The 20,809-nt window shown below is 43.2% G+C and overlaps 1 protein-coding gene across 1 annotated transcript in view; it reads left to right on the top strand.

Moving 5' to 3' along the window:
- NLRP7 (NLR family pyrin domain containing 7) overlaps nt 1-20,809 on the top strand; it is a 50,387-nt gene that overhangs the window by 18,059 nt on the left and 11,519 nt on the right. The window contains exons 3-6 of the mRNA XM_068527885.1: nt 736-906; nt 3,946-4,116; nt 4,423-4,593; nt 6,167-6,334. Of these exons, the coding sequence (XP_068383986.1) occupies nt 736-906; nt 3,946-4,116; nt 4,423-4,593; nt 6,167-6,334 (681 nt within the window). The remainder of the gene's footprint in view (nt 1-735; nt 907-3,945; nt 4,117-4,422; nt 4,594-6,166; nt 6,335-20,809) is intronic.

The following is a 20,809-nucleotide window of genomic DNA, read 5'->3' as shown; positions in this document are numbered from 1 at the left end:
CACCCCAATACAAAAAATAAGGATGGGGATATTTTCTCTGAAGATCAGCGTGAGCAAAGACAAGGGTGTATCAAGCCCTTTGCCATCCAATTCCATCTTCCTTCCATCACCATATACTACATCTGTTAGTAGTCTGTCCTCCTCTATCCAGCTATCGCTCGGTTGACTCATCCTTCAATTCAGCTTACCAGACCAGCTCTTCCATCTTCCTTCCCATCACCATATACTACATCTGTTAGTAGTCTGTCCTTCTCTATCCAGCTATCACTCGGTTGACTCGTCCTTCAATTCAGCTTACCAGACCAGCTCCCCATCCCTGTCTTTTTTTAAAAAATTAATTAATTAATTAATTAATCAATCAATTAATGGCTGTGTTGGGTCTTTGTTTCTGTGCGAGGGCTTTCTCCAGTTGTGGCAAGCGGGGGCCACTCTTCATCGCGGTGCACGGGCCTCTCACTATCGTGACCTCTCTTGTTGCGGAGCCCAGGCTCCAGACGCGCAGGCTCAGTAATCGTGGCTCACGGGCCCAGCTGCTCCATGGCATGTGGGATCTTCCCAGATCAGGGCTTGAACCCGTGTCCCCTGCATTGGCAGGCGGATTCTCAACCACTGCGCCACCAGGGAAGCCCCCCATCCCTGTCTTGACTTGTGACTTCTCATCCCACTATGTGTTCTCAGCACCGACCATCTACAGCACTCAAGATGGAATGAATCCCTTCTTTTTATTTTCCCTAGGATTAAGAACGTCTCCCCTGCCGATGCTTACCGGGACTTCTGTCTGGCTCTCATTGGTAAGAAGACGCTGACACACCTGGTCCTGGAAGGCAGTGTCCACAGTGACGAGATGCTGTTGCTGCTGTTGTGTGAGATCCTGAAACATCCAAGATGTAATCTGCAGTATCTGAGGTAGGTCTCCTGTCATTGCTGTTCTCAGCATGGAAAGGATGCTGTGAGCTCTGTGAACAAGAAAGAAGAGGGTGGCCGCTCTGACTGGGTACCATGTTAAACAGGGGAACATATTCTCACATAGAATATGGATGGCATGTCAGCCTATAGTCTTTCCCCAGCCAGCTAGCCTTCTGCATTGAATAATGAGTCCTGAATGCAAGGAAACACTCAGAGTTTTGTGTCATCTTCTAGCTTAGGGACATGGCATCTCAGGTTGCATGTTACCTACCTGTTGTGATTCAGAGTAGCCATCAGCCTTAACTGGTCACTCAGTGATGCTGTAGAAACATCAAGTCTTCTGGTTCCTGGTAGCTCACTGGTTTGACGGATTCCCTTATCCTCAATGAGATCTCGTAATGAGTGCTCTGATTATCATCACCCATCGTTAGGGTACCATTCCACCCCCCCCCCCGCCACTTAGTTGAGTAGCAACGTGAGGTACTGGCTAGTGACACAGGTTTTTGGATTTGGGAACCTTGCTTTGACATTTATGACCTATATGATTTTGAGCTGTTCCCTCATCCATGAGATGGGGTTTTGAGGATTGAATGAAACATGGGATGTGAACTGCTTTGCATAGGCACCGGGCACAATTGGCAGCTCTTACCATTATGGATGATTTCTGATGGTGCTGTCTTTCATTAAATTAGAAAAAACATCTATTACTCTGAAGTGTGTTTTTGTTTGTTTGTTTCTTTAGATTTTTATTCAAACAAGTAGAGTTGACGCAAAAGAGTCTTGAGAAATGTGGGTAGTGAAATAACAATTGAAAGTACATGTTTTAAGCATGATATTAAAAATATCAGATTACAGACTTAGATTTAGTGTTTGTGTGTTTTATAAAATCTCAAATATATAGAAAACATTCATTTTGAATGAATGTAATTTTATAAATTTTTGAGGAAATTATACTTCATAGTTTATGGTGAAGATGTTTACTAGCTGACATAGTATAAAAGTAAATGTTTACTCTGAAGTTGTGGTAAATGACATTTCTACGTGGATATACTGAGGCTGCAGAATGACAAATGGCTGGTGCAGAATCTGGTTTTTTTTTTTCAAGATGTCACTGTTTATTGCTATCCTGAACATAAGGCATGATGAGTTGGAACTTTAAGTCTTTCCCCCCCCACGCCACACACACTGTATTTTATTTTTACAATAGATAAATAGACTGACACCAAGCATTGTACATGGATGACCACAACAAAAGCAACAATGATTGCAATTACCAAACACGAAACACACTCATACTATGTCAAAATATTGACATTCAGTCCAGTAATCCTCCACTGTAACAGCTCCTTTACTTTGCAGTGAAAATTGATTTGTATATTCTTTGCCTCTGAGTCCTTGTGGGATTTTTTTTTAATTCAGACAGAAAGTCACAAAAATTATACTCATCCTCATCAGTTCACTCAGTCCCATGTAATTAATTTTTTTTTTCATCTTGATCTTTTGTTAGCACTTTTATGAGTTCATCAGTTTTTCATTAGAGTTCTGAAAATGCTTCAGAATCTGCTTTTTGCTCATTGATTTGAGACACTTTACATTCCACCTTGTATTCAAATTACGTAAACTTACAACGTCCTTATTATAGGTTAAGCTTTGAGGGAAGAAAGGTACTGATTTTAAGAACTCCAGTTTTGCTTATGACATACATTCTAATAGGCAGATGGATTGATTATATCCTTTACTTATTATATCCTTTGTTTGCATGGCAAAGTATCATCTCTCCCCATAGAACAGATGAAGGGAAAAAAGAATATTAAAAAGTTTAACTAACTTGTGAATATTTTGAACATTAGGGGCAGAGCCATTATTCAAACAAACTTGTCCTGGAGTCCTGTACTCTGATTTGTGTCTACAAGAGCAGCTGAGTTTCCGTCCCAGTATAATGGATTGCCTCAATGTTCTCTAAAATAGCTGCACCACATTCCTATTTCCATCAACAGAAGGAGTTTGAAGTTATTCTTGTTCTTGCAACACAAACTCAAAGTTTGGACCTGGCTGCCTAAGTGTCAAATTGTATCTCCTTGTTTTAATTAGCATATTCCCTAATAACTTATGAAATTGAACTTTTTGAGTTTCAGGCATCAATTTTTTTTAAAAGATTTTTTTTTGGTATGGACCATTTTATTTTATTTTATTTTTTTTAAACATCTTTATTGGAGTATAATTGCTTTACAATGGTGTGTTAGTTTCTGCTTTATAACAAAGTGAATCAGTTATACCTATACATAAGTTCCCATATCTCTTCCCTCTTGCATCTCCCTCCCTCCCACCCTCCCTATCCCACCCCTCTAGGTGGTCACAAAGCACAGAGCTGATCTCCCTGTGCTGTGTGGTTGCTTCCCACTAGCTATCTATTTTACGTTTGGTAGTGTATATATGTCCATGCCACTCTGTCACTTTGTCACCTCTTACCCTTCCTCCTCCCCATATCCTCAAGTCGATGTGGACCATTTTAAAAGTCTTCATTGAATTTGTTACAATATTGCTTCTGTTTTATGTTTTGGTTTCTTGGCCCTGAGGCATGTGGGACCTTAGCTCCCCGACCAGGGATCGAACCCACACCATCTGCATTGGAAGGCAAGGTCTTAACCAGTGGACCACCAGGGAAGTCCCCAGGCATCAAATTTTTTTTTTCAATAGAATCACATTTAAATTTAAGTGGGATTAGGATAGACTCAGGTCAGGGAAAGTGATATGAAAAGTGGGGTTTGAGAAATAGCCGGCCATGTTGGTGAAACTTCACACAGAATTGCATTACTGATTTTTTTTTTCCCTCTTAGAGGTGAGGCTGGGTGATGATCAGATGGCCACGGAGATACTTGAAGAAGCAAAGGAGATCAGTTCTCTTATAGTTCAGGCCAGGGTTTGACGCATGTTGGAGTAGAATGACACGAGAATCAAGGATACAGTCTCCAAGCATAATTAGCTGACAGGGTCTCTTTGTCCTCCCAGAAGAATGACTTTCCCCCATTTATCCCGCAGGTTGGGTTCTTGTTCTGACACCCCTCAGCGGTGGGCTGATTTCTCCTCGGCCCTCAAAATCAACCAGTCCCTGAAATGCCTGGATCTCACAGCCAGTGAGTTTCCGGATGAGGGTGTCAAGTTGCTGTGTTCGACTCTGAGACACCCAATGTGTTTCCTGCAGAAATTGTCGTAAGTCTCACCTCTCTTCCGGTGGAACATCTTCGTTTTAGGTCTGGGGCCACATAGAGAAGAGCGATGGTAAGACCAGACTTACAGGGCAAACCCTATGGGACCTCTTACTGATGGAGACACCTGGTACCCATTTCGGTCCCAGGTGGGTGATGCATGCATTTTTGCTTGCCCTTCTCTCATTTCTGGTCCTTCAGGCTTTGATCACTAGCACAGGATAGAGAGGGTGGGGACTTGCATTAAGGGCTGTCAGCTGGGAAGTTTGGACTTTGGAAATGTCTTACCACTTACGTGGTGCTTTTGCAGGTTGGAAAACTGTCACCTTACGGAAGCCTGTTGTAAGGAGCTGTCTTCTGCTTTGATTGTCAACCAGAGGCTGACCCACCTGTGCTTGGGCAAAAACAACCTTGGCGTTGGCGGGGTGAAAATTTTGTGTGAGGGCTTGAGTTACCCCGAATGTCAACTACAGACCTTGGTGTAAGTCCCTGCTGGCTTGTGTGTGTGTGTGTGTGTGCGTGTGTGTGTATTGTGTGTACATGTGTGTGTATTATATGTACATTCACACACCTGGATTCAAGTAGGACAGAAACAAGAGTACTTAATAATTCCACTTGAATGAAACCAGCAAGATCCTGGTGGAAATTAGGGAAAGAACAGTTAGAAACAGATGTTAATGTTTGCATGTCTTTAGGAGTAAGGTTGACCTTCCAGCCTCTTCCTATTCTGAGAATTTGAGATAAGCAACTGGCTCTCAGGTCCGAAGTTCTGTGTATATTCTGAAAATTCACATGACATCTTCCAGCAAATGGGAGTGGATTGAGTTATATATTAGGGTTCAAGACTGGAAAGGAAACCAGGTATTCAATTTATAGTGGCAGAGAGAGAAAAGGAGAAGGTCGTATTTCTGCTTCAACGGTATTCATTAGAAGAATATAAAATTTCCTGTATGATGCCACTACACAGACTGCTCTGTTTTACAGGGTTGATTTAGGCATCTAAACAACAACAAACATCTGATGCGTATAAGCACTTATTGTGTATCAGGTACTCTACTAAATTTTACTAGACTTTTTAATCCTTACAACCACAAGCAATAGTTACCTTTGTTTCAGTTTTGCCAATTAGCTAATTAGAAAACCAAAGTTTAGCCTCTTAGTTTGCCTATGGTCACATCTGTGTAGTGGGTATGAAGCTCCCTCTATAAACTGAGGTATCAATGATCATTACCTTAAATACATAAAGGCAACGTTTGACCAAACGTCCAGTTTGTAGGCTGTCAAAACTTAATTTTAGATTTTGTTTTAGCTCCCCTCCCCAGGCGCCCTAGATTCAAGTATGGTTGTAAGGTCTCACGTCATACAAAGCATGGCATCTTTTGGTCCAGTTGTCATCCAGCTGCGCTTTGTCATGTCACTTCAGGCTCTACAGCCTCTGTCGCTATTATGCCGTACTTGGGGCACAAGGCTTTTTAGGGACGATTGCAGGTCCACCTGCCTAACTGTACCATGGGAACATCCTTCTCTGTGGTCAGGAGGATTTGTAGGAGTCTAAGCTTGGAGGAGTCGGCAGTGTTTTAAATTAGAGACATAGCCACTCATATCAGGAATGCTGTGCTTTTGATGTACCACAGTTATGCTGAGACAATTAAATACAGGACTTGAAATAAAACATAAGACAGGGAGAATGGAATCCCAATGACCTAACCGTGCAGAAAATAAGTGAGGCCTCAGATTCAGTCTCAGGTCTGTCTGAATCCAGAGCCCTTCACCTATGTGATATGCTATCATGCTAGGAAAACCTGTATCTTAGGAGATGCGTGTCTGTTTCTCCATAATAAAAGGTGGCAGACAGAGGCCAGTTTAACACTCTACCATCTAGGCAGGGTAGACATAATGTAATCATAATTCCATGTGTTTTATGTTTTTCTGTAGCCTACCTGAAAGCATATGGCTCAAGGTAGCATATAAGTGATGCTGGAAGTAACAGCCATTTCACAGGATGTGTGTCACAGAGGGATAACAGACTTCTCTTCATATGACTATACTTGTAGGTTGTGTCATTGCAACATAAACAGACATGGCTGCAAATACATCTCAAAGCTTCTCCAAGGAGACTCCAGCCTAACACACTTGGACCTGGGTTTCAACCCCATAGCCACTGGATTGCGCTTTCTCTCTGAAGCTTTGAAGAACCCAAATTGTAACCTGAAATGTCTAGGGTAAGTTGCTTTCTTCATTTTAAAGATGTTTTGGAAATAATTAAATCTTTCAGAGATTTTGGAATACAAACTGCAATAGTATCACTCTTTGTCCAGTTTTAGGAGCAAACCCCGGCAGAAATTGAATACAGGTAACTGGGTGTTTACGAAGTTGATCAGAGGGCCAGAGGGAGTGGGTTTTTTTTTTTTTTTTTTTTTTTAAGAAATTCTTCTTTTTTTAATTATTTGTTTTATTTATTTATGGCTGTGTTGGGTCTTCGTTTCTGTGCGAGGGCTTTCTCTAGTTGTGGCAAGCGGGGACCATTCTTCATCGCGATGCGCGGGCCTCTCACTATCATGGCCTCTCTTGTTGCGGAGCACAGGCTCCAGACGCGCAGGCTCAGTAGTTGTGGCTCACGGGCCCAGCTGCTCCGTGGCATGTGGGATCTTCCCAGACCAGAGCTCGAACCCGTGTCCCCTGCATTGGCAGGCAGATTCTCAACCACTGCGCCACCAGGGAAGCCTCAGAGGGAGTGGTTTGAAGTGGGAATAGCCTCCAGTGAAGTAGACTTCAGGATCACACTGCTTCTGGTGGGATCCAGTGATCAGGGCACAGTGGGCCTTCCCCAGTTCAATACCCAGGGAACTGTAGATGGATACTACCCTCAGGATATGTAGTGGCCCCAACAGGATGGCGAGCTTTGAATCACTTCTCTCTTCCAAGTCTGTCAAAGGTGTCTCATTGATGCAACCTACTTTGCAACCAGAACCCTAATGGAAAGAGAATCTGGGTTATATAAATGTAAAGACTTCCTCAGCCTTGAGCAGAGAGCACACTAGGCTATACGGTGGTTTTGTTTACTATCCTGGCATCTTGGCTGTACCTGGGGAACTTAAAATTCTTGATGGTCATGCTTCCCCCAGATGAACTCAACCTTGGAGGAAGTAGAGCCAGGTATCAGAATTTTTAAGGATATTCTGGTTGATTCCAATACTGAGTCAAGTCTGAGCTCCTCTGAAGTAGAAGTTGGAGAGGAAAATCCATGGTATCCACAGATGGGAATTAATCTCTCTGGATCACTGAACATGAGCCCAGAACCATAGCGAAGGCATTGAACAGGGGCTTTGACATCAGAAGTTCGTTCAGATCCCATCTGATATTAATTAGCTGTGACTTAGGACATTTAACTCTTCCCTTACAGAATGGGCAAGTCTTCTCTATGACCCATCCTGATAACAGCACAATTAATGCATTTGGTGAATTACTTTGTAAACTCATCAGCCTCATTGTACACATTTTTATATAACAAGCATGTGAATCCATATTTGCTACCAAGTCTCAGACCATTGTCTATGAGGGACCCCCTTCCTGTCTGTCGAACTTCATCTCAGGCTTTTCTGCCCACCTTGGTGTACATCACTCAACTAGCCTCTCAGTTCCCAGAACCCACCCAATTCTTTCTCCCACTGCAAGGTCTTTGTCCTTAGTGTTTTAAAAAAATTTTTATTGAATATAGTTGATTTACAATCTTGTGTTTCAGGTGTACAGCAAAGTGATTCAGTTTTATATATATATTCTGTTTTGGATTCTTTTCCATTGTAGGTTATTATAAGATACTGAGTATACTTCCCTGTGCTATACAGTAGATCCTTGTGGGTTATCTATATTACATATAGTACCGTGTATATTTTAATCCCCAACTCGTAATTTATCCCTCCCCCCCACCTTTCTACTTTGGTAACCATAAATTTGTTTTCTATGTCTGAGTCTATTTCTGTTTTGTCAATAAGTTCATTTGTATTTCTTGGGGTTTTCTTTCTTTTTTTTTTTGACTAGCGCATACAGACCCTGGAGTTTGCAGGGCTGTCTGCCAATACTCCTCACCTTAGTTATTTTGGGGGAGAACAAACTAGTTTTGATAGTTCAGAGGTCTTCTGACTATCCTATTGCAGCATGATCTGTTCTCTATAACAAATAATAAATTGACTCTAGTATTGTCCTGCCCAATCACCAGAACTATACATTTTTTAAACACTTATTTTTATGGAGGGGGAAATTCACACGACGTAAATGAACCACTGTACACTCAGTAAACAACTCAGTGGCACTGAAAATACTTGTGTAACCACTGCCACTGTCCAGTTCTAGAACTTTCTCATCATCCCCAGTGGAGAACTCTATTCCCACGAAGCAGTCACTCTCCATTCCCTTCCACTCCTGGCAACCACAAATGTGTTTTCTGTTCTAAAGATTGACTTATTCTGTATATTTCATATGTGGCTTTTTGTGTCGGGCTTCTTTCAGCTAGCATAACATTTTCAAGGTTTATCCACATTGTAGCAGGTGTAAGCATGTCATTCCTTATATGGCTAAATAATATCCCGTTGTATGGATATACCATGTTTTGTTCATCCGTTTACTTGTTAATTTTATTTAGAGAGAAATTGAATCAATTTTCTGTATCCCCAGTGGCTACCATAGTGCCTGGGGCGGCACAAGGATGGTTAGAGACTCCACATATAGATGGATGTGCAGATGGTACAGTGGTCAAGGGCATGTGGCTGAGGGGTCATTCTGGCTTGAGTTGGCTAACTAGGGTATGTATAAGCTGGCATGAGCTGTGTCTACCCCAAAGAGTGTCTCCCTCTGTCCTCCACCGGCAAAGACATCTTTTAGTCAAGAAGGAGCTCTGGGAAAAGGAGATCAGGAATGGAGGCCGTGGTAACATAATGCATTACTAGCTTAAATAACTCAACTTGCTGTAACGTCTGAGAGAAAACAATCCTATTCTGTTCACTGACTCTCAGGCTTCTGCTTTTTTGTTCCTTTCATCATTTCACACCTCACCTTCAAACTATCTTGAGGCACCTCTTTCCAGGTACCTACGAGATGACCATCTACCACCCCACCACCCATGCCACTAATGCTTCATCTGGGTGACCAGCTGTCATAGGGATTTTTAAATTTTTTATTGGAGTAGAGTTGATTTACAATGTTGTGTTAGTTTCAGGCGTACAGCAAAGTGAGTCAGTTACGCATATACATATATCCACTCTTTTTTAGATTCTCTTCCCATATAGGTCATTACAGAGTATTGAATAGAGTTCCCTGTGCTATTCAGTAGGTTCTTATTAGTTATCTGTTTTATATATAGTGGGGTGTATGTGTCAATCTCGATCTCCCAATTTATCCCTCCCCGACCCCTTTCCCCTCTGGTAACCACAAGTTTACTTTCTACATCTGTGACTCAATTTCTGTTTTGTAAATAGGTTCATTTGTACCGTTTCTTTGGAGTCCACGTATAAGCGATATCATATAAAGATATTTGTCTCTGTCTGTCTGACTGACTTCACTCAGTATGTCATCTGGATTTATTGCATTATCTGTGAATGTAGTCTGCACATTTCGGTTCTTGATTTCCCAGCATTGGTTCTCAACCCATCACGCCCGAGGTGTCTTTCAACTCGCAAGCCAGGCCACAGCACTTGTCTTTCAGAAGACTCAAAAGCTCCTCGTATCACTGTGGATAAAATCTGAAGGTTTTATAATAGCCTACAAGATTCTCCGGGATCCTATAGATATGAGCCACTCTTTCTACTTTCCTGCTAGCTTGGCATTTCAGCTACACTGGCTTCCTTCCCCCAAATATCATAATGGTTCACTCTGTATTTTACTTTTTTCCCCTCATCATCTTTGCAATGTGCAATTCACCGACCATCACAAATCTACTTAATCCTTCTCTGTCCTATTAATCCTAATCCTGTTTATTTTGTTCTGATACTTTTATCCCGTCTTCAGTATAACGTGTCCTGATGTCACTAAAATAAGCTCCATGAAGAAAATAATTTTCATTTCTTAGCTGCTAGGTCCTCAGCAAGTAAGAGTATGCCTGGCAACATGGTAGATTCTCCGTAAGAACTCGCTTAAATGAGTGGGTTTCTGTACTTTCTCAACAGGCTCTGGGGCTGTTCCATCACCCCTTTCAGTTGCCAGGATCTCGCCTCTGCTCTTATTAGCAACCAGAGCCTGGAAACTCTGGACCTGGGCCAGAACATCTTGGGGCAGAGTGGAATAATGGTGCTCCTTGAGGCTTTAAAACAGAAGAATGGCCCCTTAAAGACACTCAGGTTGAAGATAGACAAATCTACCATGGAAATCCAGAAGCTGTTGAAGGATGTGAAAGAAAGCAATCCAAACTTGACGATTGAATGCAATAATGCCAGAACAACTAGGTCCTCGTGTTGTAACTTCCTTTCCTGATGGAAGAAAGCTCTCTCGCACGTCCCCAGAGGGGGCCATCTGATATCTCTAAGACATCTCATTAATAAAGATCAGAACGTCAAATGTTAATTACTGGATCAAAATGTAGAATTGAGCACTGGTTTTTCACTCTCTGGTTTCTGGTAAATTCCGCACAAGTCACAGACCCACTTGATGTTAAAATATTTTCTCTCACAAGGATAATAAAAAGCAAAGCACTTTGTTTGTTGCTGTACTTATTAATATGCCCAACAGCTCACTTAGGGTAAACTTTATACTTGGCTTACTTAGTCTAGGAAAAAATATTACAACGTTCATAGAGGATTATGTGGGTTTCTTCTATTTTTCTGCCCTCGTGCAAGTATTTCTTGGCCTAATGTAATAGTTGCCCAATAAGCCTACATGATCAGTGTGGCTTGTGGTTTTCTTAAATCAGTTTTATGATATGCTAATCCAGGAGTTGGTAAGCTTTCTCTGTAAAGGGCCAGCTAGCTAATACTGGGTTGGCCAGAAAGTTCATGTGGGTCTTTCCATAAGATGTTATGGAAAAACCCAAACAAACTTTTTGGGCTAACCCAATATTTTGGGTTTTGCAGGCTCTATGGTCTGTCATAACTACTCAACTCTGCCATTATAGTGTGAAACAGCCAAAGACAACACATAAGTGAGTGGGCGGGGCTGCATTCCAATGAAACTTTACAAAAACAGGCAACAGGCCAGATTTGGCCCATGTGTTATGGTTTGCCAGTTCCTGTTCTGAACTGTCCTGTTATTGAGAAGCACACATCTGACCACATCACTCTTTAAGTGTTCAGTGATTCTGTGTGTATGTAATCCATACCTATTGCTGGTAACTCGTAGAAAGGGCTGGAAGGCCAGTTCGAACTTTAAAAAATAAAATCACCATTTGATGCTAATTTCTAGGCACTGACAAAAGTGAGTAATTGCTCCTTCCTTAATTTTTCCACCAAACTTAAGAGGTAGGTGATAAGACTACCTTAAGTAGTCCTATACTGATACCGGAGTCTGTATCGATAGGGGACATTATCATAAAGTCCCAGTTACAGCAACAGTGGCCTATAGTTAGTGATTTAGGTTGAAAGCTTAAACGACACAGTTTGTTTTGGATTTAGGATAACGTTTTCAGTGAACTTTTCTCCCTGACAGTTTTCACCTGATAACTATAAAAACCCCAAATTTCACATTTTTAGGTGAGATGAAATGTATTTTTAAAACCTTATTCTTGGGACTTCCCTGGTGGCTCAGTGGTTAAGACCGCCTGCCAATGCAGGGGACACGGGTTCGAGCCCTGATGCCGCAGAGCAGCTAAGCCGTGTGCCACAACTACTGAGCCTTCGCTCTACAGCTGGTGAGCCACAACTACGGAGCCGGAGCGCCACAACTACTGAAGCCCGCGCGCCTAGAGCCCGTGCTCCGCAACAAGAGAAGCCACCGCAATGAGAAGCCCACACACTGCAACAAAGAGTAGCCCCTGCTCGCTGCAACTAGAGAAAGCCTGTGTGCAGCACGAAGACCAAACGCAGCCGGGGGCAAAAAAAAAAAAAAAACAAAAACAAAACCTTGAATAATTTAGGTGGTATACACTTGAAAGCTAACAGGTGTTATCCCTCAACATTTTGAAGATATTATTGCATAGGTTTTAGCCTTCGTTGTTGCTGTTGGAATATCTCCTCTTGGTCAAATTGGCATTTCTTTGTAGCATTTCTCTGTAGTCAATCACCCCTTTTTTCTGGCTGTTGAGATGTTCTGTTCGATTTGTCTCTGAGTACTGACATGTTTAAGTATGGATATTCTTTTTATTTCCTATTTTTTATTTTCTTTTATGCTAGGGATTCAGAGCTCTGGGAAAAAATTTGGCTTTTATCTCTTTATATATTGTCTCCCATTTTCTATGTCTCATTTTACCTTCCATATCCCTTTCACATTATTCCTTCTGTGCCATATTTTTTGTGGGTTAAACATCACATTGGTTCTTTCAACCCATCAACTAGAAGATAAAGACCACAAGTTAACATAGATCTATGAACTCAAGTATGGAGGTAGTATGGCTTACCTTAGTTGCTCGTTGATACCAGGAAGGACCCAATTTCTCTGTTTTGCATTGCCATCCTTAGCAGGCCCTTATTAAGATAAATCTGCTCAAACGCTTAAGGCTGCTGTGGTATTGGGGGTGACACTCAGCTGATACTAACTTAAATCAGGCTTTTGGATACCAGTGTTTAGTGGCACATGGTTAGGCAAGGATTGCAAGGGGATAGACGATGGAGGAATTGAATATAGATCAGGAGTGATCACGTTATTAGAGGTGAGGCTGAGTGAGTCAAAATTCAGCGTTCTCCTTGAGTACAAAGCTCTTGGGTAGGATTTCTGTTTTTTGAAAAAGATACAGGGACTTCCCTGGTGGCATAGTGGTTAAGACTCTGTGCTCCCAATGCAGGGGGTCCGGGATCAATCCCTGGTCAGGGAACTAGATCCCGCAACTAAGAAGTCCGCATGCTGCAACTGAGGAGCCCGCCTGCTGCAACGAAGACCCAGCACAACCAAAATAAATAAATAAATAAATGAATGTTTTAAAAAAGATACATAGTCGAGAGAGGTTGTGATTGACAGTGTCTGGGCCAGACCCTCCCAGAATTTTAAATACATTCTGATTGACACTCTGCAGCAGTTCATTCCCCCCTGCCCCCCAAAGATCATGTTATTTTATCTATTTATAAAGAAGGAAACAGGGAGAGGACCCCCCTACCCCTATATGACATGGCGTCTAAGAAGCAGATTAAGACTTGAAAACAAAACTCTTCAGATTGTAAAGCCTGTGGCTTGTCTTATAGCTCACTTTGCGCAGAAATTTTTTTTTAACATCTTTATTGGAGTATAATTGCTTTACAATGGTGTGTTAGTTTCTGCTTTATAACAAAGTGAATCAGTTATACATATGTTCCCATATCTCTTCCCTCTTGCATCTCCCTCCCTCCCACCCTCCCTATCCCACCCCTGTAGATGGTCACAAAGCACCGAGCTGATCTCCCTGTGCTATGCGGCTGCTTCCCACTAGCTAGCTATTTTACGTTTGGTAGTGTATATATGTCCATGCCACTCTCTCACTTCGTCAAAGCTTACCCTTCCCCCTCCCCATATCCTCAAGTCCATTCTCTAGTAGGTGTGTGTCTTTATTCCCGTCTTACCCCTAGGTTCTTCATGACCTTTTTTTTTTTTTCCTTAGATTCCATATATATGTGTTAGCATACGGTATTTGTTTTTCTCTTTCTGACCTACTTCACTCTGTATGACAGACTCTAGGTCGATCCACCTCACTACAGATATCTCAATTTCGTTTCTTTTTATGGCTGAGTAATAGTCCATTGTATATATGTGCCACATCTTCTTTATCCATTCATCCGATGATGGACACTTAGGTTGCTTCCATGTCCTGGCTATTGTAAATAGAGCTGCAATGAACATTTTGGTACATGACTCTTTTTGAACTATGGTTTTCTCAGGGTATATGCCCAGTAGTGGGATTGCTGGGTCGTATGGTAGTTCTATTTTTAGTTTTTTAAGGAACCTCCATACTGTTCTCCATAGTGGCTGTATCAATTTACATTCCCACCAACAGTGCAAGAGTGTTCCCTTTTCTCCACACCCTCTCCAGCATTTATTGTTTGTAGATTTTTTGATGATGGCCATTCTGACCGGTGTGAGATGATATCTCATTGTAGTTTTGATTTGCATTTCTCTAATGATTAATGATGTTGAGCATCCTTTCATGTGTTTGTTGGCAATCTGTATATCTTCTTTGGAGAAATGTCTATTTAGGTCTTCTTCCCATTTTTGGAAATTTTTTAAAAGTCTTATGGAGTTTGGGGGTAAAGCAGCATAGAGGTTAGGACACTGTAGATCAGTGGTTCTCAGTAGGAGGGATTTTTTTTGCCACCCAAGGGACAATGTTTGCAGATATTTTTATTGTTACCACTAGGGGGCGCTCCTGGCATTCAATGGGTAGCGACCAGGGCTGTTGCTAAACATCCTGCAATGCACAGGACAGCCCCTGCCACAACAAAAAATGACCCCACCCAAAGTTTCAATAGTGCTGAAATTGAGAAAGTCTACAGTCTGGCCATTCCTTGCTATGGAATAAGACAGTGGTCTTCCACTGAGCATGATTTTGCCCCCAATCTGGCAATGTCTGGAGACTTTTAAAAAATCATGGCATGATACACATCACATCAGTGTTACCATTTTCATCGTCTTCAAGTATACAATTCAGCAGCATTCAGTATATTCACAACATTGTGCCACCATCACCACCATCTAGTTCCAGGACATTTTCATCACCCCAAAAGGAAACCCCGTACCCATTAATCTCCTTTGTCTCTACGGATTTGACTCTTCTGGATCTTTCTGGGTCATAACCGGCTGTGCTACTAGCTTCTAGTGGGCAGAGGCCAAGGGCGCTGCTAAACATCCTACAATGCACACACAACACTCATCACCCTGAGGTTGAAAACCCCAGTGCAGATGGACAGCATGTGATGTCTTCAGGATATTGCACCCTCCCACGGGTCCCCAGCTGGGTAAAGACCTAGGAGGGGTAGTGTCTCTTCCTTCGAGAGAGCAGGTGTTAAAAACCTCAGCCTTGTGGTGTCAGGAGGGCCTCCCTCAACATCCCGGCCTCGGTCCCTTCATGGCTCAGCTCTGCTGGGGCCAGAGGGCTTGAATGGTTGCAGAATCATGGCTATTGCTCTCACCATCCTGCTGAGCCTTGGTGAGTCCCAGAGAGAAGGTGGGGGACACCTATCAGTAGAAGTGGAGGCGAACTCTTGGCTTTGGGGTTGGTCTCACCAGGGCTCTCTTCCAGGCCATGCGTATGAGCCAGGAGACCCAGGCATGGGAAGGCGAGTCCTTCCCCCAAGGGGATACTTATCTAACCTCTTGTGGGGTTTTTTAGCAGTCAGAACGCACACAACATTTATCGTTTTTCTCTCTTACATAGGTGTAGTTTTTGGTACCCCAAAACCATTACACTAGTAACATCAAGGATCACTGATCACGGATAATGATAATAAGAATAATAAAGCATAATAATAATAAAAAAGTTTGAAATAAGGCAAATGTGACCAAAATGTGACACAGAGAGAAAGTGAGCAAACACTGTTGTAAAAACGGCACTGGTAGACCTGCTTGACAGAGTTGCCACAAACCTTTAATTTGTAAAAAAAAAAAAAAAAAAAAAAAATCCCTGCAAAGCATAATCAAACAAGGTATGCCTGTATTTCAGTAGTTCATTCTTTTTTATTGCTGAGTTCACTCTGTTTGCTCTTTTTTTTTTTTTTTTTTTTGGTGTGGGCCATTTTTAAAGTCTTTATTGAATTTGGTGTAATATTGCTTTTGTTTATGTTTTGGTATTTTGGCTGCGAGGCATGTGGGATCTTAGCTCCCCTACCAGGGATCGAACCCGCACCCCCTGCACTGGAAGGCGAAGTCTTAACCATTGGACCGCCAGAGACGTCCCACACTCTCTCTTTGTTTACTCTTTCACATTCTGCTGTAGAGACAAGCAAAACTCATTCTCCTGCTGATGGACTTTGGGCCGTTTCCATTACCTGTTGCTTTAGAACTGTGTTCTGAGGCACCTCGGAGGTATGCAAGGTCCACTCGGGATTAGCTGCAAAAGTAGAGGTCAAAACCGCCATGCTACTCCTCACTGGGAAAGAGTTGATTAGCTTTCCAGGGGCTGGGATTCCCTTGGCTTTTTTGCCCTTCGTGCAGCATCAGTGTTAAGGGAGGGGCAACCAAGGTTAAGTCAGAAACCAGTAAACCAGAGGCAGTCACAGCTGCCTGATGACTGGCTAATGGGAACCTCAGCTTCTTCTGGAGTTTAGGTGACGCTAAACGCTAAACAAGTAACGCTGTTGTTTTGCACTAGGCGGTTGTGAAAGACAGATTTGGGGTTATAAAGTCGCTTCTATAAAAGGCTCAGTCGGAAGGATGGCACGGAGAGCTGAATCCAGGGAGACTCAGGGCTTGATACTTCTTTCCAGGATTAGTTGCCAGACCTTCTCTTTCAGCAGTTCCGATTCCTGGATTCCAAACAAGAGGTCTGTGATCACCAAGTGCCTGGGTCCTCCAGAAGTGGAACATTGCATCATGGTCCGGGGGCGAGGGGTGCGGAAACCTTCACACTTAAGGTAGAGAGAAACCTCCAGTGTCCAGAGCACAGACCCAACGCACATCTAAGAGATGGATCCAGATAGAGCGGGGAAATACCATTCTTTCTATGGAGGCAGAGGACCCTGATCGGAGCTCAGTGACCCAATGGAACAGTCGATGACGGGTGAGCGAAACTCACACGGACGTTTAGGTCAGGGCTGGGCTGGGATCTGTTGTCTCCAGCAGATCCACTGCCCGACATCCCATCCCATCCTAAATCTCAATCCATTTGGGTCGCATTCAGACTCGCACTCAGAGCATGCCCAGCTCCTGTTCTGGGACCCAGGCTAGACTCCGGGATCTCTCTCCAGCCCAGTAGTTCTCAAATGGGGGTGATTCTTCTCTCCCCTCACCCCCACGTCAAGAGACACTTGGGGCTGTTACAACTCGGGGAGGTGGTGCTCCTGGTGGGTAGAGTCCAGAGATGCTAAACGTCCTGCAATGCACACTGCGGCCCCCTCCCCCACCCCGTACAACGAAGAATCATCTAGCCCCGAAAGTCAACAGTGCCAGGGTTGAGAAACCCTGGTTTACAAGATTCTTGCCCCCCAAATAACCACCATCTCTGACCACTCAATTTGGGGAAGAAGGCAAGGTTCCAAGTCTGGGGCAATTCTCCAAACTCCACGTGGGGTAAGACACCCCTATTTTTAGAGGACTGGCAATAGGTTCCATGTCAGTGAGAAGAGAGGAAGCAAAGCTGGAGAAGATAAATAGACCGAGATATTTTACAAAGAAAAAGATTAACCAAAAAGTCCTTTATTTGGCCCTGCTGACCTCTTTGCTCACCTTTCAGGTGGGTTTTCCCCTTGCTCGCTCTGTTGCAGTCGTGCTGGGTGTCTTGCTACTTCCCTGCCTCGGGCCCTCCACCTGCTGTTCTCTCTGTCTGCTGGGTGAGCGTTTTTGAGGCATTTCAGTATTTGATGTGGCCGCCCTTCTCAGCACAGTTAACACGTCCTCACCCAGCTGACCACCAGATCTCATGGAGGTCCGTCCCCCATCACACCCACCTTTTTTCCATCACCCTATTTATGTCCTTACAAGCCAGGGGTTCTTATCTGGGTGGCTCTTACTTTCGTCCTCAAGGAGACATTCGGCAATGTCCAGAGAGACTTTTGGTTGTCACACATTGGGTGGGTGGGTGGTCCTGGCATCTAGTGGGCAGAGGCCAGGGATGCCGCTGACACCAAGCAATGCAGGACAGTCCCTGCCGTGCACTGAATTGTGTCCAAATGCACATGGTGAAGCCCTAACCCACCAGTGTGACTGTATTTAGAAGAGAAACAGGACTTCCCTGGTGGCGCGGTGGTTGAGAATCTGTCTGCCAATGCAGGGGACACGGGTTCAAGCCCTGGTCTGGGAAGATCCCACATTGCCGCGGAGCAACTAAGCTCGTGTGCCACAACTACTGAGCCTGCGCTCTAGAGCCCACGAGCCACAACTCTTGAAGCCTGGGCACCTAGAGCCCGTGCTCTGCAACAAGAGAAGCCACTGCAATGAGTAGCCCGCGCATCGCAATGAAGCGTAGCCCCCACTCACCGCAACTAGAGAAAGCCCGCGCACAGCAACGAAGACCCAGCGCAGCCAAAAACAAATAAATAAAATAAATAAAAAATTTAAAAATGTTAAAAAAAAAAAAAAAAAGAGAAACAGATTTGGGCCTCTATTGTAGAGAAATTGAAACCATGGCATTAAATGAAGTCAACCAGGCTTGCATTCAGAGAAACGTGGGTCCACCATAGAACCTTAAAGCTCTGGCATTGGAGAGCCCGAAAACTCGGTGGTGGAGGGACAGTCAGAAGTGAGTAGGGAGAGGTGTCAGAAAAAGCCATCGAAGTGACTATTTCAAAGAGGAAGTGGTCGTATACAAGTACCAGAAGAACAAAATAAGGGCTGAGGAGCGTCCACTGGGAGTTCCAGGAAACTCATTAGTGTTTGTGACAAAAGCAGCTTCTGAGGAAGTGTGGGGTGAGAAACCAGTTTCTAGTGGTTGAGGAACAAGTGTGAAGGGGCAAAGCAAAGACCGCCCATGTGGGGAATATCTCAGGGCAACTGGTCGCCTCGTCCATGGACCAGGAAGAGTAGAAGGGGATGGACATTCTCCGAATAATCGTATCCATGTTCTGAAGCTTTAGTTCCTGTTCCTCGCTCAGAGTTAGGAAACTTTGGTGCCAGTGGTGGTGGTGGTGTAACAACTGTGGAGCACTGACAAATCCCTAGGATGGGGGACTTCCCTGGCGGTCCAGTGGTTAAGACTTCGCCTTCCAATGCAGGGGGTGCGGGTTCGATCCCTGGTCTGGGAGCTAAGATCCCACATGCCTCGCGGCCGAAAAACCAAACCACAAAACAGAAGCAATAGTGTAACAAATTCAATAAAGACTTTAAAAATAGTCCACATCAAAAAAAAAATCTTAAAAAAATAAACCCCTAGGATGATGTCATGAACTCATATATTACTAAGAAGAAGCTATTGTTCCCTCCTTTCAGCAAATGCAAGGTGAAAATAGAAAGGACATATCTTGCCTCAGGAACACAGGTGTTAATGGAGGTCGAATTTGGTCCTTTCCCCCACCTCCTGATTGTGCCGTCCACCTGTTGTATGAAACGGGATGACGGAAGCAGGCAGGGAAGGCAGACTGGAGATCCAGTCTTAGTGTTGTAATGGGCAAGATGGAAGAACTGGGGGGTAAACACAGAAGGAAGAGAGGCAGGGCTGGGGTAGGGAGAGGAGATGCCATCTCAGCCTTCAAACCTCACCTTTCCTAATACCCATGAGACCAGGATACTGTAGCATCAACCTGCGGAAACAGATCACCAAACGTGTGGGCACCTTGAGAAAGAGAGATAGGTTAGACCAGTGCTGTGATGGAGTGATGAGTGTGCCTGCTTAAAAAAAAAATATATATATATATATAGATAGATAGATAGATAGATAGATAGATAGATAGATAGAGGTATGGATATAGATATATATGATTCAGCCATGAGAAAGAAGGAAGGAAATTTTGCCATTTATGACAACAAGGATGGACCTTGAGGGCATTATGCTAAGTGAAATAAGTCAGAGAAAGACAAATACTGTATGATATCACTTAAATGTGGAATCTAAAAAAAAGCAAACTCGTAGAAACAGAGAGCAGAATGGTGGTGTGTAAAGGCTGGGGGGTGGAGAAAATGGGGAGCTAATGTTTAAGGGTACAAACTTGCAACTAGTAGACAAATAAGTCCTGGAGACCTAACGCACAGTATAGTGATTACAGACAACAGTCATCATCGAACGTGGTAAGAGAGCAGGTCTTAATTATTCCAACCACAAAAGGAAGTGGCAATTATGTGATGTGATAGAGGTGTCAGCTAATGCTACAATGGCAATCCTTTTACAATAGATAAATGTCTCAAAGCAACACATTGTGTACCTTAAACCTACACAATGTTCTGTATCAATTATAGTTCAATTAAAAGAAAAACACTTTTCAGTTTGGGACAACAGAGGCTCTCTGATGTCTCTTGATGTTGCTCTGAATGTATCCTCTTCTTATCACACCTATCATGGTTCATCCACAATATCAACACCAGTGGGTGGGAATGAGGGCAAAAAAGGTCCCCTTCGTCCACCCAGGTGCCCAATTTACAAACTTCCGAGTTTGTTTTTTTTTTTTTTACCTGGAGTACAGTTGATTTACAATGTTGTGTTAGTTTCAGGTGTACAGCAAAGTGAATCTGTTATACATTTATCCACTCTTTTTAGATTCCTTTCCCGTATAGGTCATTACAGAGCATTGAGTAGATTTCCCTGTGTTATAAAGTAGGTCCTTATTAGTTATTATTAGTTATCTGTTTTATGTACAGTAGTGTGTATGTGTCAATCCCAGGCTCCCAGTTCATCCCTCTCTCCCTTACCTTCTGGTAACCATAACAAACTCAGAGTTCTTGTTGACCCTGCCACCTGCCCGCCCATCATTTCTAAACAATAACGTGAAGTATGGCTTCTGTGCCTGAAATAT

This window comes from Eschrichtius robustus, chromosome 19 (assembly GCF_028021215.1).
Source record: "Eschrichtius robustus isolate mEscRob2 chromosome 19, mEscRob2.pri, whole genome shotgun sequence".
Taxonomy (NCBI): domain Eukaryota; kingdom Metazoa; phylum Chordata; class Mammalia; order Artiodactyla; family Eschrichtiidae; genus Eschrichtius; species Eschrichtius robustus.
This window is presented reverse-complemented; position numbering and strand designations above follow the sequence as displayed.